Source organism: Halichoeres trimaculatus, unplaced genomic scaffold (genome assembly GCF_033239565.1).
Source record: "Halichoeres trimaculatus isolate MK-OKI-2021-1 unplaced genomic scaffold, fHalTri1.1 fHalTri1_scaffold_8, whole genome shotgun sequence".
NCBI lineage: Eukaryota > Metazoa > Chordata > Actinopteri > Labriformes > Labridae > Halichoeres > Halichoeres trimaculatus.
Genome location: NW_027437186.1, coordinates 33,590,525 through 33,615,206, shown reverse-complemented (window position 1 = coordinate 33,615,206; position 24,682 = coordinate 33,590,525). Strand labels below are relative to the sequence as shown.

Genomic DNA, 24,682 nt, shown 5'->3' with positions numbered 1-24,682 from the left:
CCTCCCTAATCTTCTCCAAATTAAACATGTAGAGCATCAACTTAAAGCTCAGAATCTCCTCTTTGCTTACCTTGATGATCAAGAAAAGAGACTTGGTGTCATCTTCAGAGTGCTCTGAGATGTAATCTGGGGGAAGATTTGAAGAGGCTTAGACATCTATGCCAGAGTAGAATCCAATGTAAATCAAACCATGCAGCAATGTAGCTTCAACAAACAACAAACTAAGATTTCTAAATGTTGGTCTGGCTCAGGGGTCTGCAATCTGTACTTTCTTAAGAGCTGTTCAAGGAGGTGATTAAAGTCATACAGGAGCCACAAAATGTACTCAAGCTTCACTACACAGACTATGAAGTGAATAAAAGTCTTAACATAGAAAAAATCTAGAGAATGATAATCTGAACAAGAAGATTTTATGTGTTTATAAAATTGAACATGTAATGTCTTATGTTAGCTTTTTTTATTTGCAAATACTGAAAAAAATTAAAAAATGAAATATTATAAAGTTAATAAATTTGCAGAATGTAAGACATTTCAATGAGTTAAGTTTTTTTAAGTTTTGAAATATCAAAAAATTGCCAAATTCAAAAAAAAAGAAATAAAAAAATCTGCAAAAAAAGTTGCAAAACTTTTTACATTTCAAACATGTACCAAAACTTTTAAATTTTAAAAAAGAATTAATAAATTGTAACGTCAAAACGTTGCTCCATTTGTGAAAATTGTAAAAAAAATAATAATAACAATAATGATAAAATAAGTAAAAAATTAGTAGAAACTCAAAAAATTAAATTTGCATAATCAAAAATTTGCAAATAATTCACAATTTCAAAAAATGTATAAAAAATTCAAAAATTAAAAATAAATGCAAAAACTTAAAAAAAAATTGTTTGAAAAACTGAAAGCTTTATCGACAAATTTGATGCCGATTTAGTTTAACAAAATGTTAATGCTTTTTCTGTCTCTATAAGAAAAATATCATTTTATTATTTCAATATTTTTAAAAGCCACATAGAGCTACTGCAAAGATGTCAAAGAGTTTAATGAGGCTCCAGAGCCACAGGTTGCAGACCCCTGGTCTTGCTTAATTGTAATGCACACTTACGCAGCAGCTGTCTCATCACACGACACACAGCGTCTCTGTAGTTCTCTCTGGATTCATCTGTAAGCAGAGATTATACTTTAATATCCTGCTCCAAGAAATCTTATTAATCTACATCTCTTAAGTTATCTCAAAAGAGGCTTCGAAGGTGACAGACATACCGTACTCCATCCCGGTGTAGAGGCTGGTTTCATCTAGATTCACCATGCTGTGGACCCTGGGATGGAGAACATGTTCAAAGCCAAGTCAAAAACTAAGTAAGAAAAAATACTTGGAGAGATATGTGCATGAAAAATGTCCACCTGTGTCACATGAAGGCAAATTAACCTTTTCATTGATTATACAATGGATTGTGGATATCTTGTAAACCTAGCACATGAACACTGATTCCATGTGAAAGAGCCTGAGCTATGTGCTTGAACATAATTACTCACAGTTCAGGAATGGGCTCTCCTTTCAGTGGAGGCATCAAACTCCCAGCTCCCAGGAGGCAGTGCTGAATGATGGTGAGACTCTGCAGGACGTCATCTCTGCAAAGAACGGTATAACATATCAGATGTACAGATGAGTTTGAGATCTTACAGAAAATAAGGAAGTAAAAACCAAGGCAGAAAGAAGGCTCAGATGTGTTTCTCCTCACCTGCTCATGTCCTGCTCTCCCTGTGCAAGTCTCTGAAGGCGCTGCAGCTCAGGCTGCAGGATCAGGTCCAGGAGATAAAAAGCAAAGGATGTCTCCTCAACACTGGGCACATGCCACCGGATATCCAGGTTCCAAAGGTCTCCAGGCCGACCCCAGTCCTAGAAAATGAGCAGGGTTATAGAAGCTTGGTAGAAATATGACACGGAAATAAGAGTCAGACGTGGGATTTATCTAGTTAGGAAACAGGACAACAGGAATTAGTTAATTAAGATAACTCTGTATTTCCTGCTTTTGCTGCAAATCTCCAACCAACCTTATTCTAATCACAGTTTGTCTTTTTTTACTTCCATGCCAATTTTACAGAATAAAGGCAAATTTAAAGCTGACAAAGAACATCACATATTCCTACAGCCTGCACTCCTGCTGGTGAACTGGTAACCATTAAAACCGACATGACATTTCTTTAGTGTTACAGGACACAGTAATCCAGTCAAGTGATCGACTGTCCATGCTTCAACCTCACGAAGACGCCTAATGAGATCAAAGTACAGTCTGCCTCACTGACTCTCCATCTAAAGAGGAGAGACAATTAATCACAGCAGGTCACTGAGAAGGCCACACACAGTTTTGGTAACCTGAGGACAAACGTCTGTCATTGACTTTCTTTGTTTGTAAAAATGCATCGACAAGCGCTAAAGCCTGTCTGTGTTAGGAGCGGGGATTGTTATAAGTTAATCTTTGTCTAGACGCTGAGCCCACCCAGGGGGATAAGTGACTAAAGAGAAAACAGTAACACACATCTGGAGGCACTGATATTTTGTAACAGTGACAGAGGGGGTGTGTTTGATAAGATCTGGGACCCCGTACCCGAAAAAGCATTTTGCATTTTCATTGTTCTAGTTGCCACTACCTTGATTATTTGTTCTGCAGTTTAATTAAGCTTAATGTTACTAAGTTTGCAACCCATCAGTTGTAGTACCTTGATGGGTAAGTAGTCACTGATGGGCTGGTGGAAGCCTCCAGGCACGCTGCAGTACTCTGTGGGGTAGATGAGGACGGTGGAGCGGAGAATGTGGTGCAGCAGGTTGCAAGCTAGTGTGTATCCTTGCTTGCACTTGAGGTGGAGCGTCAACTGCAAAATCTGGACGAGGTCAGAACGGTAGGGCAGGATCTTGTCACCATCGACCCGAGTGACCTGGGGTGTATAAAACAAGGTGTGACAAATTCAGAGTCAAGTTAAAACTACAGATAGATGATAAACGTCTGCTGAAGGGTTAAATCAGGTGTTTGTAAGAGGTCTGAATTACCTCGGATAACAGCTGAAGATTCCACAACAACTCCTTGTCGAGTTCCTCCTCGTTCAGGACTTCTTCATCTGTTCAAAAAAAGTGCATCAGACAAATGAAAAGAGTACAGGTAGAAAAACACAAGCCATGCATTTAAAATCCACCACATAGCACAGTTTGGAGTATCTGTTAGCACTTACTGGAGGCGATTTGGTTTATTGCATTACAGCAGTGTGGTACAAACACCTTCAGAGACTCCGCAGGGTGACACTGGAAAAGAAACACAGAAGAAGAGAATGAAGAAAGTGGACGACATCATAAGGTTTGTACTGTTTGAGTTTGTAAAACTTACCTTAGCAGCTGCTCTGCACATGTCAGCCACCATCCGCCCCGCCACACGTGTCTCAAAGATGTTCGTGGTTGCAAAGTTAAACACTTTTTCCAGTGCCACCTGTTGAGAACAATTTTAACATGTTGTTATTAGGTGTTAAGTAAAAAAGAAGACTCAGATGAAGAGGGGGATCAGGTCTTGACCTTAAAGATGTCCAAAGAGCACTGTGTGAGGATGGTGCTGAAGGTGGAGGACAGTCCAAGCTCGACCAGACTCTCCAAATGGGTCATTTTCTCTGTTTCTGTTTCCTCTCGTGTTTGTTCCAGCGTGCTGCTGTCGATCAGGGCAAAGCATCTGCACAGAGAAAACAAAAACACACTTTGTAAGGAGAACGCTAGAGGATTATTCAGTGTTCAAATTTCTCTGTAACACACATGGACAATATTCAACAGAAGTTTGTCTTGAAGCCTTTGCACACATACAGCTACGGGAATAAACGCCAAAAACTGTGAAAAAATTTAGAGGCAGCTATTCTCCTCCAAATGTTGTCTTTGTAGTTTTTTATGTCTTTTCTTGTAAAGAACCAGGTGCTGAGACATATACGCAATAAAGCGGTCTGCCATATTAAATGTTTTGGTATGTGACGTGTCAATATGTGTTTTGATTGGTTGGATGTGTACTTGAAAATAAAAGCTTCAATTTTACTCAGCAAAATAACGTTTCTAGTGTGAAAGCTTGCATGGAAAAGCAGGAGTTTCGAAAAAACTAAATAATACGCTGAATATTCCCACGAGAAATATGCCCAAGGTGTGCAAAGAGCTTTAGTTTTTAGGCCCAATAGGGGAATGGCACGAGTACCTGTCCATGAACTGGAGCACAAAGTCTTCAAACTCAGCTGAGGCTGAGCACATCTCTCTCTCCACCTGAAACAGAAAAAAACAGGTTAAATACATAAGTATTCATCATGTAATCAGAGATACCAAAGAAATTTATTATTATTGTATAACATTTTGTCATTTCTAAAAGAAATGAAAGTGATTAACCTCTGTCAAGTCAGTTCTTTCGTGAAGGGCAGACGAACAGTCCACCAAAGGCACAAGGGTCACAAATGTTGCAATAAACTGGAATGTGATCTGTGGGGGAGGGAAGATATAGGGTTAAAATGTAAAGAATAATCATGAATAAATTAAAAAGATTGTGAAGAACACAGTCAGGGATACCATGCACTTGCTGAAGTCATTTGGATCGACGCCTGGCAGAGCCCTCATGAGCAGGGGCAGCATGTGAGTGGGCCCCTCGGGAAAGCGCTGCCCACCTGACACTAGGCTCCGTGCCACCCCGATCATGCAGCTCAGAGTGGCGGTCAGCTGGTGAGGCTCTATTAATGTCTCCAAAGCTGGGTACGTTCTGTGGCAGAGACAGAAAACAATTAGCCCTTTGTGTTCATTCTAAAAGTTGGCCTTGTCTCCTGAATGAGGCAGAAAAAAGTATCAGCATCGCTCCAAGGCTTCAGAAGGAAGGATAATCATTAAAGCTCTCTAGTTACCTCTCCAACACGGGGGGAATGACCAGCTCTGGCCTCATTAGAGCCAGGTTCTGCAGGGCCTGGGCAGCATCCAGGCTGCCTGTCTTGCTGAACATTGCCAGCAGAACTGGCTGCATCATACTCTCTACAAAGTCTGTGATATCTTCCTCTGTGAGCTTGTGGCTGTCAGGTATCGGTGTCAGCCAGGTGGGTTTTCTGTAGCGTTCTCGGTGTAGTCGCCGTACCACGCTGGCTGGGAGACGCTGAAGCAGCTTCATGAGCTTCATCTGGACACGAGGACACAGAGACAGAATGACAGATGGGTTACAACAGGAGTAAACTCAGGTGTTATCAGGATAAATGCAGAGGTTGTTTTCAAACATAACAGAAATTCCACAAACCAGCACATCTAGTTTCAAGTTTTAAACTGCTGATTTACTGGAGAGGGGTTGTCTGAGGTAAACATAAAGAGTCATTGCCTCACAATAGGAAGATGGTGTGCAAAGTGTTTGGAGAACTTGGCTAGAACACAGACATGGGAGCACACTCTGTCTCTGCTTCACCTTGAAATCAGATCACCCTTTTTAATAGCACAACATATTTTAACCTGACAGTATTTGTAATCCTCCACAGGGTGTGAATGTCTGCCTTATGATGCAAGATGCTCACAGAATGAGATCACCTGTTCTTGTCAACAGTTTAATAAAGAGATAACAAACACAAGAAACCAAAACAATTATGGACATTGAGACATGCCAAGAAGATTAAATGATACTGAGTAAACAGTGAGAAGAGTAGGAATGGAAATCCATCCAGATGGTTTGGTAAAGGGGTGACCTTCAGCATGTAAACCAAGCCCATGAAAAGGTGGATTTCCAGAGCATAAAGTGGAGATGTGGCAGCTCATTTCAGTCACAGCATCAAGTGTTAACGTCTTATTTTTTGTGGAATAGTCTTTTTAATCTTAAAATGACCCACAATCACCTGAAAAGATTTATTTTCAGATACTGAAGTTCAAATTACTCCATTGAATTAAGCTATGACAACTTAAAAATTGTTAGTAAGTTCAATTTACTCACATGTCTGAGTTTTCAGTGTTGAAAATGATGATTTCTGAGGAGATTTAACTTTTGTTACTGTTTCAGTGAGCACAACTTAAAATCATCAGTTTGTGACTGTGTTTTGTAACCGTGAGTGAGGAGGGGAGACAGGTGATATGAGACCCTGCTGTACTTCTAGCAGTGGCGCAGGTTGTCTGTGCTCCACATTTTAAGGACAGTTTGTCTGTGCTTCACAGCATGAACAAGCTGTCTGTGCTACTCGTGGGATCGATCAGCTGTCTATGCTCTATGTGGTGTGGACTGAATGTGTCAAAAATAAATAAATACACTATTTTAACACTTAATTTTAAAATTGGCCAAAATAGCATGATAGTCCAGTCAAAAAATTACATTTATTAATAATTTAACCATAAGACGCACTGCAAAAGTCAATTGGTACAAGACCCGTGCCGAGGAGCACAGACCACCAGTCAGTGCTGTGGTGCACAAACAACCTGTGCCCCCTGAGGAACATTGTTTCAAAGGGGTCTCATATCTACTGCCTTACCTCGGTTACTAAAGTTATGAAATTGGAGCTGATTTTTGTTTTGGCGTTTGTAACCATGAGTGAGGAGGGAACGCTGTGTGAGACCCAGCTGTACTTTAAAATGTTGTTTAATTTAGTTGTTCAGATCTGCTTCAATTTTTTTAATATTACATTTACTTAATTCATAAAGCAAAAAGCTGAACCTCAAAACCTTTTTATTCCGTATCGCCTTTCCTGATTAATTTGTGTACAATTATTGCTGACTGCTTTTTTTTTTTTTTTTTTACTGTTTTCAGTGCCTGTATTAATGTTTTTATTGTTTCTATCTTTCCTTCTGTGCACTTTGAGATTTGCCCACAAATGTAAAGTGCGTTATAAATAGAATCCATTATTATTATTAATTGATTGATATCACATCTTTCAGTTTTGGGGTACGGTCAACTTAACTTAATATTTTTATTTGTAACAAATAAGCATCAGGTTTACTTGATTAAAGACATTCTGTAGAATGATTTTCCATAAAAATCATAACTACTGAAGATATTGAGTTTAATTAACTTATTTCATCACTTAGTTTTTTTAAGGAAACCGGTTCACAAGCAATTTTCAAGTAAACTCAACTTATCTGGGTTTACAGTAAAGAAATGATGCCTGGTTTGTTTAAAGTTTGACAATCTTTCCCCCATAAGCATACTTTTCTGTCTTTTAAAATCTCAAAATAGGTCGTTTTCTGGACTTGTCAGATGAATGTGGCTCAATTCCAGTCTAATAAGAAGATTTTTTACTAAAAATAAGACAAACTGTTGCCAAGATTTCAGTGTTTTCAGCATACAGGTGCCAAACTTGAGCAAACCACACAGAGCTGGAGAACATTGTGGGAGTTTTCGCACTTGAAAATCATTTTAAGAATTTGTTTATGAATTAGATTTTTAGATGAGGAGATGATTAGTACAAATGATGTGCAATTCCTGTTGCTATAAGCAAATGTTGTCTGGTTTCAGGTCGGTTGTTTGAGGTCAAATCATTTAACAGAACATAATAAAATTCATATAAGCACAAAGAGAGTCTTGGCTTTAATATCAAAGAAAAAGATCAAACAGTCAACCTTAAATATTTCCTTTAGGTCATTTTAGTTCGTTGTTAATAAAAAACAGCTGTGTCAGCATGCACAGGAATTTAAAGGAAGAGGCTCTTGCTGTGCAGAGTCAAGATAATGAAAAAGTAAAACTGTGTTCATCATTATTTTTGCCCAAAGTGAGTTTAATAAATTCATATTCTGAGACCTTTAAAGTAAATGTGAGCCTTTCTTTTTCTTAAACTCGTTAGCAGTGGTGCGTAGCTTTGCTGTGGAGTTAGGGCTACAGCAGCTAGCTTCACCAAACAGGGCTGTGCTGACAAGAAGAGGAAATGTGACACGACTGATAGGAAACTCTCATAACTATCTCTTTATAGTTTGGTGTCATGTTTGAGACAAAGAACATTTGGATACTGGCATAAAACTTGAACTTGTCATTCAAGGCTGGCTCGTTGAAGTCTGAAGAGATGCTAGTGTCTTTAGCTCACAATGCTGCACCGTAACACGTCACCTGACTCTTGTACAACTTCCTAAAACACTGTTTACATTTAATAACGCTGCAGTTACATGAATGAACCTCTCACATGTATCTAAGCGACAGCCCAGAAAACACACATCTCACTGCCAAAAATAAAGGTATGAGTATGAGGACACGGTGGTGCCTGTGCTGCTTCAGATCTAGAGGAAAGGGGGGCGGGGGGGTTCCTGAAAACAGAAAGGCATGTGGCCCTGTGCCTGCTGACCTTTAACAGCATCCAAACCGTCTCACTCACATGTCCTCCTGTTATTTCTGAAGTCAGTGCTGATGTAAACACAGACAGTCGAGGAGATTCAGGAAGCTTCCTAGAAAAATGATGACGTGTGGGCACGCACGGAGTCTTTGTTAATACTAGTGGCATGTGGCATGGTATGCTGTGTGAACACGATGCTGTAAGTGGAGCTGGAACAAGTGTGATATATCCAGGTCAAAGCAACATGACTCAGGACTTAAACAGATATTTGTATGAATTCTCTTTTTAAAATATGTACTCAGGATCTTAAAATTGACTCTTACATTAACACGAGTAATATCTCCCCTGAGAGATGACTCCATTCTGTTTGTTCTGTGGTTATTAGCGTGCAGTGGGCCAGCCTTAATTAGAGGAACAGGATGTTTTGTATTTCCTTGTTGCAATCAAGAGTTGAGCTACACTTGGCTTTAACCTCAATGACGTCATCTGTGTTGTTTGCTCAAAACGTTGTCTCATCTCGTCAAACACCAGCAGGGCTCTGATAAACAGGAGTGGCTGAGTTAAAGCGGTAAATATTTCCGAAACTATCAGTTTGCTCAACTCTTAACTTAATCTCTGAGTGGTTTTCATTTTGATTTTCTAACTCTGTAGATATTTTTTGATACTCACCAACCAGCGGCCATGGTTTGACGGGTGGAAGAAGGATGTGATGCTGTTGAAAAGGCCACTGAGCTGTGCTTGAGCTTGCTTGCTGGGTCCTCCCTACAATGCACACAGCACAAATTGTCAACACAACCATCCTCACACTTATATTTACTGAATTAAGTGATCAAACATTCACATAAACTCACCAAGAGGGACGAGACCCAGAGTACCACATGGCTGATGTCGTAGGCATTGGTGGCGTAGCGTGGTACCATCATCTGACTGGTCCCTACAGGGAGGTTCAGACTCCTCAAGATTCTTGTGAAAATCTGAAAATGAAAGATGAGCTAATGATTGTCTATCATTACCATGATTATTAAAATCATTTTACATCTTTAAAGTTTAAAGCCAATAGTAAACACAGACATGTTGGTATCATGTTGACTAACTGAGAAACAGTCAAAGTACAGCACACAGCAGGAAAACCGAGGAGAGCCGCAGGAGGAGTTTTTGGATGATGCTTTTTCCAACTCAAAAACACAAGTAATGATGATTAAAGTGCTCTAAAAGTATAAGAAAATGAAAATACACATTCAAATTAAAATGTAAGATGTTTACAATGTTTTATTTACAGAGGTATGATCAGCTAAGTAAGGCATTACAGGAGGGCTAACTTTCATATCTCATGAGAACAACAAGGCTAATGTTTCGCTGCCACGACCAGTCTCTTTGTCAGGTGACGTAGATAAAAGCAGCTGTTGTGGCATCTGTCAAAACTTCCTTTGAGCTGTAATTCTTTCATCCAGAATCTCGCACAACAAGGTTTTTTTTAAAGTTCATTCTGCAGGTGATTCAAGGCATCGTGTCCTCCTTGATGTCATACAGGTTGATGGATGGGGTATGTGCATTTGCATACGTCTGTGTGTTTGCTTTCCAAAGCTAATTCATAGCCATATTTTTTTACCTCTGCCAAGGAGGTCATGTTTTTGGGAGGGTTGTCTGTTTGTTTGTCTGTCTGTGAACATCATAACTCAAAAAAGTAGCCAATGGATCTTGGTGAAATTTTCAGGAAGTATTCAAAATGGGATAAGAAAGAAGTGATTAAATTTTGGAGGTGACCAGGATCCCTGTATGGATCTAGGATTTTTTAAAAAATATTCTTTAAAATTGTGAGATAGGGCCTTTATCACCATATGTGTGTATAACCATGATAAATGGTCAGTGTGCTTTGCAAAACAATACAAGACAAGGTCACCATAATTTCTAACATATGTAAAAGTACGATCCAGATCCTGGCAATATTCTAGGTACTAAGATTTACTAAGATTTTGATATGAAATATGTACTGGGTAATCATCATTTTCAACACTGTCAGGTCACAAATCATCACACAAACCTGAAACTAACACCAAATTGTAGCAGACATTCTGCTGAAAGGGAGTAAAACATTAAAGAAGGACTGAGTGCTTTTCTAGTTTATTTTAACAAATGGGCAAAACAAAGGGAAAAAGAATCTTCTCAGGACAAATGTTTCAACTGGCACATTTGTCCTGAGTTAACTTAAACATTTGTTTTCTACAGAAGCACTGAATATAAAACGTCATCATGGAAATCTTAAGCCTTCCTTATCGCAGGATCAACTGGTTTGATGACAGTTTCTGCATATGTCCTGAGATGTGCTTTGAGAAAAGCCTGCTCCACAGCAGGTTTGCTGTGCAGCCCTAAAAAACACAATCAAGGACAAAACCCAGAGTAACCCCTGTAATCCAACATCCTGTTCCTGTACAGGCCTCTGGAGACTGTCTAATGTTTATCAGGAAGACATACTGTTGTTGACAAAACAGTCACGTAGCTGACCACAGCTCACTATCCATCCTGTCGAGACTTGCCTTGACCAAGAGCAACATCAACCAGGAAACCTGAGAGTTTGTTTCTCTGACAAGCAGTGGAGGCTATGATGAAACTCACACCATGAGCCAAAATCACTGAGCTCAGGTCACAAGTGAGAGCATGTGCTTCGAACTTCAAAACACACAAGCTCTAAACAGCGAGAGATAGAAAGGAGAAGCAGCCACAAACCTTGGGGATGTAAGGGTCCCAATCAATGTAGCCGATGTTGTCGTTGGCCAAGCGAGCGAAGAGGTTGACGAGGTGCTGCGAAGAAGTGGGATGTGTTACACAAGGAAAAAAGAAACGCTGACTGTGGCATTCCAACATTTTGAACAAAAAAAGAAATACTTACCACTTCCCAGCTTGGTAAATTTTGCACAGATACCCATAAGTTGATCAGCTCGTCAAGCCACAACCTAAAAGCAGAAGAAATGATCTTTAATCTAAATGTTTGACAATGATTTGAGTGTGTAAAGGAACCAGAAACTGATGCAACAAAGACTTAAGCCTCATTGCACGAGTAATTCTATAATCAGGGGTACATTTCATTTCCTGGGAATATATTTATCAATTTCACTAAGTATTAATTTTGAAGAAATGACCAATTTTACAGTGAGTCATTTGGCTTATATTTCGCTTTTATTTAATACAGAACGTTAACAGGTTCCATCATTTGTTTCACCAAAAATGCAAATCATGTGTTGGACTTTGCAGTTTTTGTGCTGTCCGATGTCTCAAATTAACACTATAATACATGTTTGTGAATATCATTTTCAGTATTATTTGTTTAAAATAACCATTAAAACATGCCAAAGTGTTTTAAAAACTATTTTAATAATTTATATGGACAAAACAATTCCTTTTACGTGTGTCCGAGTAATTAGCATCAACTGTTACCCAGTAAAAAATAAACCCTATAAATCAGCAATGGTTTGCTCCAAAGTCACATGACTTAAATTGATTGAGGCCACATCTTGTTTGGCATATTTTCACTCCACCTCATCAATATTTCATCAAAATGACTGTCTGCTTTTTTTTTAGATATTTTTTTTTCTCTCGCATTTTATTTGCATTTTGTCCTTCTTTTCTTTTCTTTTCCTACTCTTTCTTTTTTCTTTTCTATTACCTTTTTTCTTTTTATTTATTTATCTATTTATTTATTTTTATTTATTTTTTTTTTTTTTGGGGGGGGCATGATGTGGGTTAAAAAGGAAAACTGCACAAGTCATCTCATCACTGATATTGTATCAGGATAGACACTGCTGTTGTCTTGTATTTCGTTTTATTGGAAATAAAAATGTTTTCCTCACAAAAAAAGACTGTCTGTACATGGGGCGCATTGATTGTTTATCAATTGTAATACCAACATTTTCTAGTGTTCTTCCTATAAATGTTTAAAAAAAAACGAATTGAGAAGAAAATGCTCAGAGATATGAAATGATTGAGGTCAAGTGGTGCCAAGTTCTAGGTCTGCAGTTAGCACAAGAGCCAAAAAAATAAAAATAGAATGGGGAGAATAGCAACCCTGTTACCTGTCAACCGTGATACCATGTTTTGTCAACCGTGTTACATGTGATATTTGTGCCATAATTCTTTTAAATTTTGTCTAAACTGTGATATAAATGATAAGGGACACTTCTAGTGAGTGTAGTCTGGCATGGAAATGTTGTATAACTCCAAATTCAGTATAACGTGGATCCTTATTAAAAAAATTGTCACAACTTTTGTCCATAACACAGTTGATAAATTTATGCTCTGAAAGTTTTTTGTAACCTAAATATTTAGGAACATTAGAGCTTAAGCTAACTAATGAATTGCGTTCCAGGTGTATCATTTGTAATCAAATAGAATATGATGAATGTTTCCCTTATTACAGAATCACTCGCACACGAATTTTGTCAAACTGATGTTTGCCTCTGCAAAGGCCAACTTTAACAGAGTTCTTCTAAGAGTAAAGAATAAAAAATGGCCTTTTTTTCTGTCCGTGGACTGAATAATTTACTAAAACAAGTCAGAGCCGTTTTCCTTAAAGACCTTTCGTTTTATATTATACTTAAGAAACCTGAAACCATATCAACAAGAACAGAAAATGCTTAAAGTTTGAGGCTGATAAGGTGGCTTCTTGCTTTGTTGTTCTTCTGTTTCAGAAAGGTACACAGTGACAGTGACTGGTGGCATCAGCTCAGCACTCTGATATAGTTAAGTCATTATGTAGGCGGTGACATTTAAAGGATTCTCCACCAGCGTTAAGAGGCCTAAGAAATCACTCCCTCGCTACACCTCGTCGATAGTCTGCAAAGGTGGGAAAAAGCCTTAAGAGAATACAAATGTGAGATAGAGCAATGTATGTTTGGCAAACAGCAACAGGAAGTGAAATGTATGTTTCTCATCCTTTTAGAGAAGGAAATATAAAATTAGAGCTGCATCTTTGTCGGTTTTCACAGCCTTTGCTTCACATTCTCACTATAGGAAAACACCCCCTCACATCTTGAACAAAGCATCGCTGCGTCTCTGGCATCATGACGTCTGTGTAGGGATCCTCTGCTTTTATATACAGCTGACACAGCCCTCCTTGTGATTCATTCATCTTTTCTCCTACGGACCGGATCTCAAGGCTGACTCGCTTGCTGCCTCCAGACTGGAGTGATACCTCGGGTTACGAGCGTACGTAGGAGAGGATGAGAAGTTGCTTACTTGAAGCCTTGGTGGTGCAGCTCTGGAGGCAGCGTTGTGGGCAGGAAGAGCTCAAAGTAGCTGATTGCTCTCTGCATGGTGACATCAAAGGGACAGAGGAGCGGCCTCCACTCGTCCAACATCTCCTGAGTTGCAGAAGCTGAAAAATATCTGTATGAGCAGAGAGACAAATAAAAGTTATGTAGTAAAGCTTGTAACTACTGATGAAAAGGATGTGATTTGAATCATTTCAGGGGTTGATGATTCGCTAAATCTGCTCTTTTTAAGACCGCTGGTCCTTTTATTCAACCCATGGACTGAGGAACATTACTTTTGATTTTAGGAATAACAGCCAAAGATTTAACACCTCTTATTCTGGGGCAAAATGCTCAGAGTTGATAGTATTGTGCCCTTTCTGCTTGCCCATCGTTGTCGGCAGTTAGTTGGGTAAATTGTAGGCTGAGTTAGCAGATTTCCAGATTTATATATAAACACTAACAGAGATTTATCCCTACAACACCCAAGCAGAACTATCTCTCATCTCTTTGGTACACAAAAAGTTACAAGTGGTGTTACTTTCAAATCCCATGAGAACAACAAGCATAATGTTCGCCACAATCAATCTTTTGCCAGATGATGTAGATGAAAGAAGCTGTCGTGACTTTTTCTAAACTTCCTCCAAGCTGCAATTCATTCACTGAGCATCGAGCACAACAAGGCTTTGTTCTTGAAGTTCATTCAGCTGTTTATTCATGGCATCATGTCTTCCTTGATGCCTTACAAATTGATGGATAGGTTGGCTATGCTTCCTATCACTTTCCCTCAACTCTTCCAGTGAGTTTTCTTTCTTTCAGCCTCAGGCCTGGACCACACGAATATGGATATATTCCCAAATGCACATTTTTTCTGTCCAATTGGGCCTCTTAACCACATGAACACAGCGATTTCACCCACATAAACAGATTTTTTAAAATGGATAAAAAAGTGAAGAAATAAAAAAATATCCAGTTGAGTGGATCTGTGTAGTGGCTGACATTTACCACGCTATTCATGTGTTCTTTGCACTTTTTACCCTCATTACAGCTCGATAGATTAATGTAATGTTGATGATGATGATGTTGTTGTTAATAAAGTCTCAAATCAACCTCATCATCCGTCCACACAGACAACTCAACTTTATTTGTTTTTTTTTCGCCATCTCCTTAATCCATTGACTGCTTCGTCTTCCTGTTTGTGACTGCACATGCTCATAACGTTCTTCTTCTATGGTTTTCACATTTTGCTAACCTGCCACTTATCAGCCAGGCATGGCATTGCAGGCTTTAGAGGCGATCATTTTCAGTTTTGCCTCTTGGTATGGACAGATATTTCTGTGGTGTGGACAGAGATTTTTTTTTTTTTAAACAAGGACAAAATTAAATGGATATACGTGTGGCACTGATTTCAAAAACTTAGCACAATCAGGTAAAGGATTTGTGACTGGTACATTATTTCTTTGTTGAAACGAATCTTTCTGGTAATAAATTAAATAAATCTTCACTTTTAAATAATGCCACATTTGTAGGGAACGTGCATTAGCGGGATGAGCAGCAGAGCTGACTCACACAGATGAAAAATTTGCCAAATCTACTTTGCCAATGCCAAACAGCGAGTGTCAACCTCCGATTTAGGGACAGCAGTGAAGCTGTTGGCAGCAGCACCTTTCAGCTATGACGTGTAGATTTGTAACAGTAACTAGCAACGTGAATGGCAAACCATGGAGTCTAAAGAAAACGTAGTGAAAGTACCTGAAAGAAACCTGAGCATGGCCAGTGAAACATGCGTAAAGCCTGAAATACGCCGAATACCACTGCAGTCCAACTCCGTTCCCTTGCATCTTGACTGCGTTTGTCAACTCACACTGGCTGCGTGTTCACTTCCACAAGCTGCATGACTAACAGAAAGCTGGAGTCACGAGACCGAGAAGTCTCCGTGCTTCCCACTCCATTGATAAGTCTCTCTTCATGTATGTTGGGCTGTAAAACCTCAAACCTGTTGACTCTTGGTCATTATGTCTTTTCATCATTATAGTCAAGCTAAAAACAAAATGATTCTGACCTGGTTTGTTTTATTTTGAAAGTCACTTGGTGTCTTTAGGCAGTTTCAGGTCAAGACAATTGGTCGATCTTCCCTACGCTGAATTTATGCGTTACCTGCAACACGACAGACCATCCACGATGTTTCCCCTACTGGAGTTAGTATTTTCCATACAGCACCAGATCATAGCATGTTTTTTTTTTTAATCTAACAGACTAAAAAGCCTTATGTTGTTTATCTAATTTTTATGATGTGATTTTGTTTGTACATCATTGGGTTCACATTTCTCCTCGTACGAAAAAGAATGTGATCTTTAGCGCATGGTGAACACATTCACAGACCCACAAACACATGCCCGTATTTACACATTTAACGCTTTTTACATGAAGATGCAACCCTCGGTCTCCTGCCGCCCCCGCCCCAGCTGCCGACAATGTCGCCCCCTTAAGGTTGTAAACCTACTGATCCACACAGATGCACTGTAACAGAACGGATCCTGTGTAAGTTGACAGATCGATATGGATGAAACCTATCTGATCTGTTTGCAGTAACGGAAAACAGATGCACTGCAGACGCATAGGGTGTATTTTAACCATAAGCTGAACATGAAGTCTGTTAATTATACACCAGAGCCAGTAACATCCAGCGCTGCATTTGTCAGCTTATGAACAGGTATAAATGACCTCTGACCCTGCAGAGCTGCTTAGAGGGTACTACAAATATGGACAAGCCTCTTAGGTCCCAAACAAATCACATCCTCACACACCTGAACGCTCTGCTCGTGCTGAAAACAGACAACCAGAACTCTCTACATCCATACATAGTCTTCTCGATGAGATGACCTTCTTTCAAAAGCTTAAAAGCAGCTACTTTAAGTTGTCTCGTGACCACATGCATGTTTGTGTTAAGTCTACTTTACAGACTGGACAGTTGTTTAAATGTCAGCACAGGAGATCAGGGGACTAACACCTGGCACATTTAGGGTGTAAGTGTAACATGGTTCAAACTAACTAACAGCCCTGCTGAAGTGCTTTTTTGCTTCATTATGAGATTGAATAAACTCAGCAGGTTACTTCAGGTCACCTGGCTTCCCCCCGCAGCTCCTAACCCAGTGGACACCTTGAAAAAACTGAATCTTCCGAGTTAAGATCCCTCTAGCACAGCTGATCCAGAGCGTCTCAGAGGCTTCCCACGAGGCACTCTCCCTTCTCACCGTAACAGGAATCTCCCTCCCACAAGACAAAATTAGATGAGATAATAGGATTATCTAGCTAAGTGCAAACAGAGTGACAAGTCCTGGTGCTTGCCTGAGATATCTGCACAGGCGCAACACGGCGGTGAGCAGATTCAGAGACCTACTTGTGGCAGCAAAGCTTTGGAGTGATGAAGCAATTAATTGAAGACTAAAAAGCAACAGTGGGATTAATCGGCCGCTTCAGGACGAACTGAAACAAGCATATAGATATTTCTTTCTGACCATTTAATTTATGATAGAGTCCTTCATGTTTAGAAATCTTGAATTAATTGCTTTTGATACAATGAATTTAATCACTATCATACCTCTATTAATAGACACATTAATGAGATGAGATTTACTTACGGTCTGCAGCTTTTCACGAGGGTTTTCAGCACACTCTCCACAGAGCTGTAGTAAACAAAATGAAAGAGCGGTGTCACAGCATGGAAAACCAACCATTACAGCACTGATGTTAGGGTTAAACAGTCTTCACACCAAAGCAACTCGACTTTGATTACATGCACACAGACATTTCTTCACACACCTGACTGGTTTTTACAGGGGAACACAAAAAAAACTTGAGAAGCATGTGTGCAGTCAGGAATACTTATAAAAGGCCAAAAACAGACTTTCACTGAACACACTAAGTATTTAAATGAGTGGTTAACCTTCCAGGTTGGAGAACACCAAAGACTGTAAACTAGGCCTGTCACGATAATCAATAAATTAATTAACTGAACGATAAATAAAAACGTCCTCGGTAAGTTTGCCAGCCTCGATAAACTGACACGTGCATGCATGTTTGTTTTCCTCCTCTCTTTCGACCAAAGAGGCTGAATGAGAAGATGGCTCACTACGTTTATCTTTCCTAACATTGGGGTGCATAGGTTCTATTGCGGATTTTGAGGATTTATAGCGGAGTGAGCATCTGTCAAAAATGCGATCTTTGGGGTGAAGACGGGGCTGCTCGCGCGTACACAGGGAGAGAGCTGAAGTGAGCGTCCTGAGGGGTAAGGAGGAAACACACGCTAATATGAGTGATGGCACGAAAGATACGGTTCTCAAGCCGCCTGCCACAGTCCCAGTGTGGGAATATTTTGTTTTTTATCAGAATGAACAAAGTGTGAGCTCATGAACACCAACGAGCTGATATGTCGCATTTGCTTGAAAATAGTGGCGACGAAGAAGAAGGGGAGGTGCAGCAAAGCCTTGTTCTTTGACAATCCGCTCTTACTGAGGCTTTTGGTCTGCAAAGTAAATAGAAATAAAAGCGCCACATGGTGGGCGCTCAAAGACAGCTACATTGCCAAAGAAATGCAGCCCTTCAATACGGCTGAAAGCCAGAAATGTTAAAAATGTTTGACAGACAGTACGGATTGACTGGGAAAAAGTACATGTTACAAACCATTTAGGAACTGTATAAACTCCCTTTTATTTAGGCTATAGTTTTTATTGTTTTTTTGGGGGGAGTTTCGTTTTTTTTCTTTAGAGACAGGGTCTATGTTTTATTGTTTTTGATTAGTGTTAATTATTTTCATTGACATGTATTTTTTCAAAAAGATAGTCCATTTCATTTCCATTGTATTTTTTTCTCTTTCTTGTTTGTTCAATTTATTATATTTTTTGTTTAATTTATTTTATTTAAAAGATCCTGACCTTTTAATTACCGTTAAATACTCTTAAGAATTTTAAGTTTCTTGCTTTTGATATGGTGTACTCATTTTATTATCCCATTTATCATAATTATATCAATGAAAAACTGGGGAAAAAAATCAAAATAACATTGACAATAATATCATTTATCGGCAATAATATTTTGGAAAATTATCATCTAGCAAAATTTGTTATCGTGACAGGCCTAATGTAAACTGTTTATTCATTTTATCACTTTGTTTCATCACTGCTTCATCTGGTTGAGAGGTCGCCTCCTCCATCACAAACTCCTGACATGATTATCTTCACATATAGACTTCAAACTTAGGTCACATAACAGTGTTGAAAGCCTGGGACCAATATAACCTCAGCTTTTGAGCTCCCCACTCACAATCCCACCGATCTGCTCACATGCAAGCCCAAGCCATGCCTGCTTGTGAAAGCTCTGCCGATCCCACTCAACAACTGGTTACATATCCTCACATCACCCAGGTTCGTTCAGCCCTGACATACTCCACAGTTCGTACTCTAACAACGGCTGAATTTAAGGTGACACCCTGCAAGCTGAACTGAATTAACCTAAATATCAAGGGCGTGGCAAAATGGTTAGCAAAGTGAGCCAACAACACACAGGAGCCAAATCCATGCAGTAGCAAGTCCAAGAACAACAAGTCAAGCTGGGTGTCCCGTTACAAAGCACCCAGGCACTCGCAGAGAGGAACCCCAAACTACATGACCTTTGCATCCGAGTTCAAACCTGCACGTTTGCCCTTACACACCACGCAGGGAGGGGAAACGTGACAGGAGCGTCACACCTCGAAAAATGCTGTATAAGGCTAACGTCAAACTAAGTAATGAGAGGAGATATCTGATGTGAATACACACTCCTCGTAGCTAAATCAAGATTATTCCTGAGCAAAAAATTTGAGTAATTTTCTGGGTTTACAAAAGGGGATTTTTTTGGATGTTAGACCAGAAAAAAAAAGTTTGTTTGTTCAGGAATTTATAACTTTAAAGTCAAAGATTCAAGCCAATATCCTGAAAAAAATTACAAATTATAAGAAAAACAGTCTGAAATCTAACATTAAAATCCCCAAAATGTCAAACTTTTTAAGTAATCGTTTTTTCTACTGGCCTGACTCCCAAATGTTCTTTCCCAGTTGCCTTTATCCTCTTCTGCTGGGGTCATCATCCACTATAGTCAAATATAGTCTTCGTTGTGTTTTTCTATTGCTGCCACATAATCCTCTACAGATGAAATGCTCGGAGCATAAAATAACAGATTATAGAAAATCCTGGTAAAACATTTAAGATACAACACTGTCTGTAATCACTCTCTCATGGTTGATGTGGGGGACGGAAGAATGGCAAAACAAAAAAAATCCTTTTAGCTGCAGTGCGACAGTCTCCAATATGAGTGGAATGTTAACATTGAGTAAGATTGACTTTTTTTTCTGTCACAAGCTGCATATGGGGTCTTTTTGTTTACACATGCAATGTGAAAAAGGTGCCTCAAAAGATGTATTCAAATGAAACACAAAGAGAAGTGTTGTCCTTACCACCTCTGAACCAATTTAAGCATTATGAGTTTAGAGGATGAACGAGGCCGTGGAGAACTGAATGTGAAAGGAGACAAAGGAATAAAAAACACATTCAGCACACAAAAAGTGCCAATTCCAAAAATAACCATATCATACATCAGCTTATACATTTTATCATGTGATCAGAGCAACATGTTCGGTGTGCGTTAGTTGAATTTTGAAAGAGGTGAGATAGCAACCAGCCAAAGCAGCTTGTTTTCCTCATCGTAAGCAAGACATTTATGTGACAAACACACAATGTTCCCATAACACCATAAAAGAGCACCTCGCACTGCTTGCTAAGAACTTCACAGGGAACTTCTAAGGGTGTAAAGATTTTAGTAGAAATTGATCTTTGTGGGGAATCAAGGAGGGTACAAGACATAAAAAATGTTTCCCATGTTCTCAACAAGCGGTCCAGTAACAGGATTAGTTTTTCCATCAAACCACTGAAACTGAGACACAAAGTTATATTCCTCTTAATGTGAAAACATTTACAAGGAAAAAAGCAGAATTAACATTGAACTTTACTTCAATAACGCAATCAGCATTATATTAAAGCAAAGTTTTCGTACCACAAAATAGTCCCATTGTACAGCCTTGTTTTATTCACCTTTGTTTACGTCTGCTGTGCTGGATAAAGTTTAAAAACTGGATAAAGTTAAAGAAAAAGTTAAAGTAGAGCTGGGTTTGAGAAGTCATCCAAAGGCACCCAAACCAGGTTAGTTTGAAACTGTATCAAATCTAAAAATACTAGAAATGAACTGGTTAAAAACATTATTCCCCAGAAAAGAATATGTTTAGGCTCAGCCTAAATGGTAAACAAATTTCACCCACCATGACTTTTCAGTGTTACTAAAAAACAACAAAGAAAAAACAGATTTGTGAAAACATCCTACAGACTTTGATGGCTAAATCCTGTAGTACATGTACTTTATGGAAATAACATAAGTAATTTACCTTCATAGTAAGTTTTAAATGCCCTACATATGTATTACAGATAAGACACCACCACCAAATCTGTGCAGACGAACTGCAGCGAGTGTGTCCTCTTTTCCTGATAGATCTTCAATAGTTCAGCCTATTTCTGGCTAAGCACCATTTCAAAACACTCACAATAACAACAGCAACGCTTGCAAGTACAGAATCATACTTGGGGAACCAGTTGAGGCCCAGGTGCTCCGTCTTGGAGAAGAGAATCCTGTCATGCAGCTCGTAAAGTGGTCTCCAGTCCAGCTCTAGGTCCTCCCTCGACAGTAGTTCCCTTTTCCTGTGAGATGAATCAGATGAATATGAATCAGACTTTCTACAGAAAATGATTCATACAGAAACATAGATAGATGAAAACACACATACATACACATGGAGATTCTATTTCATCTTTCAGCCTGAGCGGATGTTAAAAAATAGATATGACTGCACTATGTATTATCAGTGTTAAGCCTACAAGCTTGTTTATCATGTATCTTATCTCTGAGAGTTAACAAAAACCCTCATGACATGTTTCAAAGTGAAATGGGGGTGTTGAAAGGGGGCTCTCTCTTACTTGAGGAGGTTGATAAGAAGCCGAGCGAGGCCCTGCATCATGCTGATCTCCAATCGAGGGATCGTCACTAGCTCGTACAGTAACTTGATGAACAGCACATGGTCTTCTTTGCTGAACTTTCGCCCGTACAGTCTCATGTACCTTGAGGGAAGGAAGAAGAAACTTCAGGAATCTGCTGAAAATTCTAAAATGACAAACGGACAAGCCTAACAGTGGCATCAATACTTCAAACAACATGTTTATGTTCAATATCAGAACAAACTGAGTTCACAATCAAAATTCTATAGTTGTTAACCAATTTATTTGTTAAAATATGACATCTGAAACCAAAACTTCACTGAGATGTATTCAAATTGGCCATTAAAAATGTTTTTATGGTTATTAAAATGCCAAAACACCAGTGAACCGAATCTGGGTCAACCCCACAGTAAACTTTCCATCTCTCTGAGCCGGCAGTGACTCACTCTTGGACAGAGCAATGCGCCAGCAATGGGGACTGAAACGGATTAAAGACAGCCCAGCAACCCAGGACAACAAAATGAAACAGCACTCAAAGTAATACAACGTTTATGTTGGTAATATTTTCACTGCCGGTGGGATGTGACTCTTTACTGAACAACTAGTACTTAAATGTAAAAAAGACAGTATTTAATCATGTTTTAATAGAAATATATCACATGATTTAGTTTTAATGGTCAACCTTTAGCACGTAAAGAGTCTAAACACTGCTTATATGAGCTCTGTACAACTACAAAATATTAAAAGCTGACTGAAAACAAACAAACCCTGAAGCTGGTTCACATGAAACTAAATAAAAGTCCATAAAATCAATTTTTCTGATATCTGTTTAATCATATCTTATGAGAAATCATCTGACTTTCTGCTTCACAGGGATGATCTTTAAAAACTCAAGCAGCAAAATATTAATGACAACAAGCCACTGTTGAGCTGCACTGCCTGGGTCAGGTTATGCATTTAACACCCGTTATGAAACCCAGACTGTCCCTAATCAGGTACAACGCTTGGTTTGTAGTTACTGGGCAAGAACAGTTAGCCAACATTTTAATGACCTCTTTAAAAAACATCAGGCTATTGAGCAATGCAGACTCCCACCACCTCATAAGCTAAGATAAGCTAGCATGAGTCGGTTTCCAAGCAAGTCATTGATCACAGATTGCTCTGTTGCGACAAGAGCAAAGGGTTAGCCTCGCAGACGGCGTGCAAAAGCTGTCCACATTAGTGACCTCAGATAGCTGAGCAAACTTTCTGACTGTTCCTCTCTCTTGTTTACAACTCAGAATTGTTTTTAGGGCTCCAGGACAACCTGATAGCCTCTGGTTTACTTCATAAGCAACCTGTCTTAGCCCCAAGCTTTCCTTATCAATATAAGACTCAATAAATAGTTTTATTGTTGATTTCATTGGTTCCTTTGTTACTTTTTAGGTCTTCCTGCTCTACTCTGTGTTATTTTGCTCTTAATAAGTATTGCAAAGTAATTCATAATTCTGATTGTCAGAGGTGGCGTACTACTTGACTGTTTTGTTGTTTTCAGAAGTCCTGACTTGAAGCAATGAGAAATTATGAAATGATTTTATGTTGACAAAAAGGCTGTTATCATGAAGGATGTTATACTAACTAAATTGAGGCCTGGGCACTCTAATGCATCTAGATGAAGCTCAAACAAGCTGTCTTGTTGACATGAAAAAACCATTAAGAGAAATCCATCTATTCTAGCCCTATTTACTGCATAAACTTCTGTTTTTTTGTGAGATAAAGGGTAATTTCATTCTACTACATTAAACTTAGCTTCTTTTTCTTATTATTTAGAATACAAAGTCTGGCTTTTCCATTAAAACAACTTAATTTTAACAGTTTTCTAGAGATCTTAAATTTCTTGTTGCTGCGACATGACAATACTGATTCACTCAGTATACGAATACTCATTTATCATTCTATCTGAAACTGATAAAACATGTTATTTAACGATAAATGGATAATTTATGATGCAAAAAACCAACAATAAACAATAGGCTGGTCACAGTAACAGGCCAGACCTTGACATGCCATGCTGCCTCTGCCCACGCTAATGAGGTTAGTTAAGCCTATTCCTTTTGTTTATTTTGTTCTTTTACAACTTTGATTAAACGCATTTCCATTTGATGTTAACACACAAAGGAAATTAATAAATTTAATTTGACCTACAGAGATCTGACAAGGAAATTGTTGGTTACAGATAGATAACATTGATATATTTGATTAGTCATCACAGCGCATGTTATTTCCGAAGTAAAGTCAAAGGACAAATATCGTACAAGCCTAAAAATGTTCTGCTGTAAAGAAAAAAAAGTTTGGTAACTGGACAAAGTTAAAAGGAGATACAAACAACAGTAATCGGACGTCTACATATCAAAGATTAGTGTCACTTACGTGGAAAGTTTCCTCGTCCAGAACAGCACACCGGGCCATAACTCTCTGAGCTGCACAGCTCGGCACAAGTTTCCTTTTATTTTACACAAAATATCGTTGGATTCATCATCTAGCCTGTCCGCGTACGGCAGAAGTTTGTTGTATACGATATCTTTTTGTGGAACAAATCCCAGTGTCTCAGACTGAGCCTTTTTCATGTTACAAAATCCGAACAGCTAGCTTCACAATGCTAACTCTGTTTAACTCCAATCCCCGTGCACGCTGTTATCTCTCCGGCTATGTAACGGTAAATTATTCCTCTACCTGTCTACTCCGCCTAAAGAATAAAAAGACTGTTATGGCCCACAAAGAGACCAAGTTATGGTTTTCACAACTTGATGACACGCTAGCTAACGTTAGCCATTTAGCTAAAGTTAAGAAAACACTAACATTACATCTGTGTCATCGTATAAAAATAATAAGGCTAACGTATAACGCAGGTTTATTCTGAGAAAGCGTTGGCACTCGTATTCCCCTCTTTCGGCTATCGTAATCCTAAAACCTGACAACCAGCTAAAGGTCTAGCTAAAGTTAGCTCTACTACAAAAGCACAGTCATATCCAAGGACTGTCAACGTCGACTGATTCATCCAACGACGGCAGAGCAGACGGCAAAACGACACCCAGCAAAAGCTCCACAACACCT

General features: G+C 39.0%; 1 protein-coding gene across 1 annotated transcript in view; it reads right to left on the bottom strand.

Moving 5' to 3' along the window:
* The window catches only part of psme4a (proteasome activator subunit 4a), a 37,534-nt gene extending 12,915 nt beyond the window's left edge, over positions 1 to 24,619 (bottom strand). The window contains exons 1-23 of the mRNA XM_074675446.1: positions 23,999 to 24,619; positions 21,572 to 21,712; positions 21,179 to 21,295; positions 17,156 to 17,200; positions 13,501 to 13,650; positions 11,159 to 11,222; positions 10,996 to 11,070; positions 9,123 to 9,245; positions 8,941 to 9,033; positions 4,900 to 5,165; positions 4,574 to 4,760; positions 4,397 to 4,486; positions 4,212 to 4,276; positions 3,557 to 3,707; positions 3,375 to 3,473; positions 3,223 to 3,292; positions 3,044 to 3,111; positions 2,716 to 2,931; positions 1,737 to 1,894; positions 1,531 to 1,626; positions 1,258 to 1,313; positions 1,100 to 1,156; positions 71 to 126 (exon numbers count right to left, since the gene is read on the bottom strand). Coding sequence (XP_074531547.1) covers positions 71 to 126; positions 1,100 to 1,156; positions 1,258 to 1,313; positions 1,531 to 1,626; positions 1,737 to 1,894; positions 2,716 to 2,931; positions 3,044 to 3,111; positions 3,223 to 3,292; positions 3,375 to 3,473; positions 3,557 to 3,707; positions 4,212 to 4,276; positions 4,397 to 4,486; positions 4,574 to 4,760; positions 4,900 to 5,165; positions 8,941 to 9,033; positions 9,123 to 9,245; positions 10,996 to 11,070; positions 11,159 to 11,222; positions 13,501 to 13,650; positions 17,156 to 17,200; positions 21,179 to 21,295; positions 21,572 to 21,712; positions 23,999 to 24,195 — 2,640 coding nt within the window. The 5' untranslated portion in view covers positions 24,196 to 24,619. The remainder of the gene's footprint in view (positions 1 to 70; positions 127 to 1,099; positions 1,157 to 1,257; positions 1,314 to 1,530; positions 1,627 to 1,736; positions 1,895 to 2,715; positions 2,932 to 3,043; positions 3,112 to 3,222; positions 3,293 to 3,374; positions 3,474 to 3,556; positions 3,708 to 4,211; positions 4,277 to 4,396; positions 4,487 to 4,573; positions 4,761 to 4,899; positions 5,166 to 8,940; positions 9,034 to 9,122; positions 9,246 to 10,995; positions 11,071 to 11,158; positions 11,223 to 13,500; positions 13,651 to 17,155; positions 17,201 to 21,178; positions 21,296 to 21,571; positions 21,713 to 23,998) is intronic.
* Between the last annotated feature and the right edge of the window lie 63 nt (positions 24,620 to 24,682).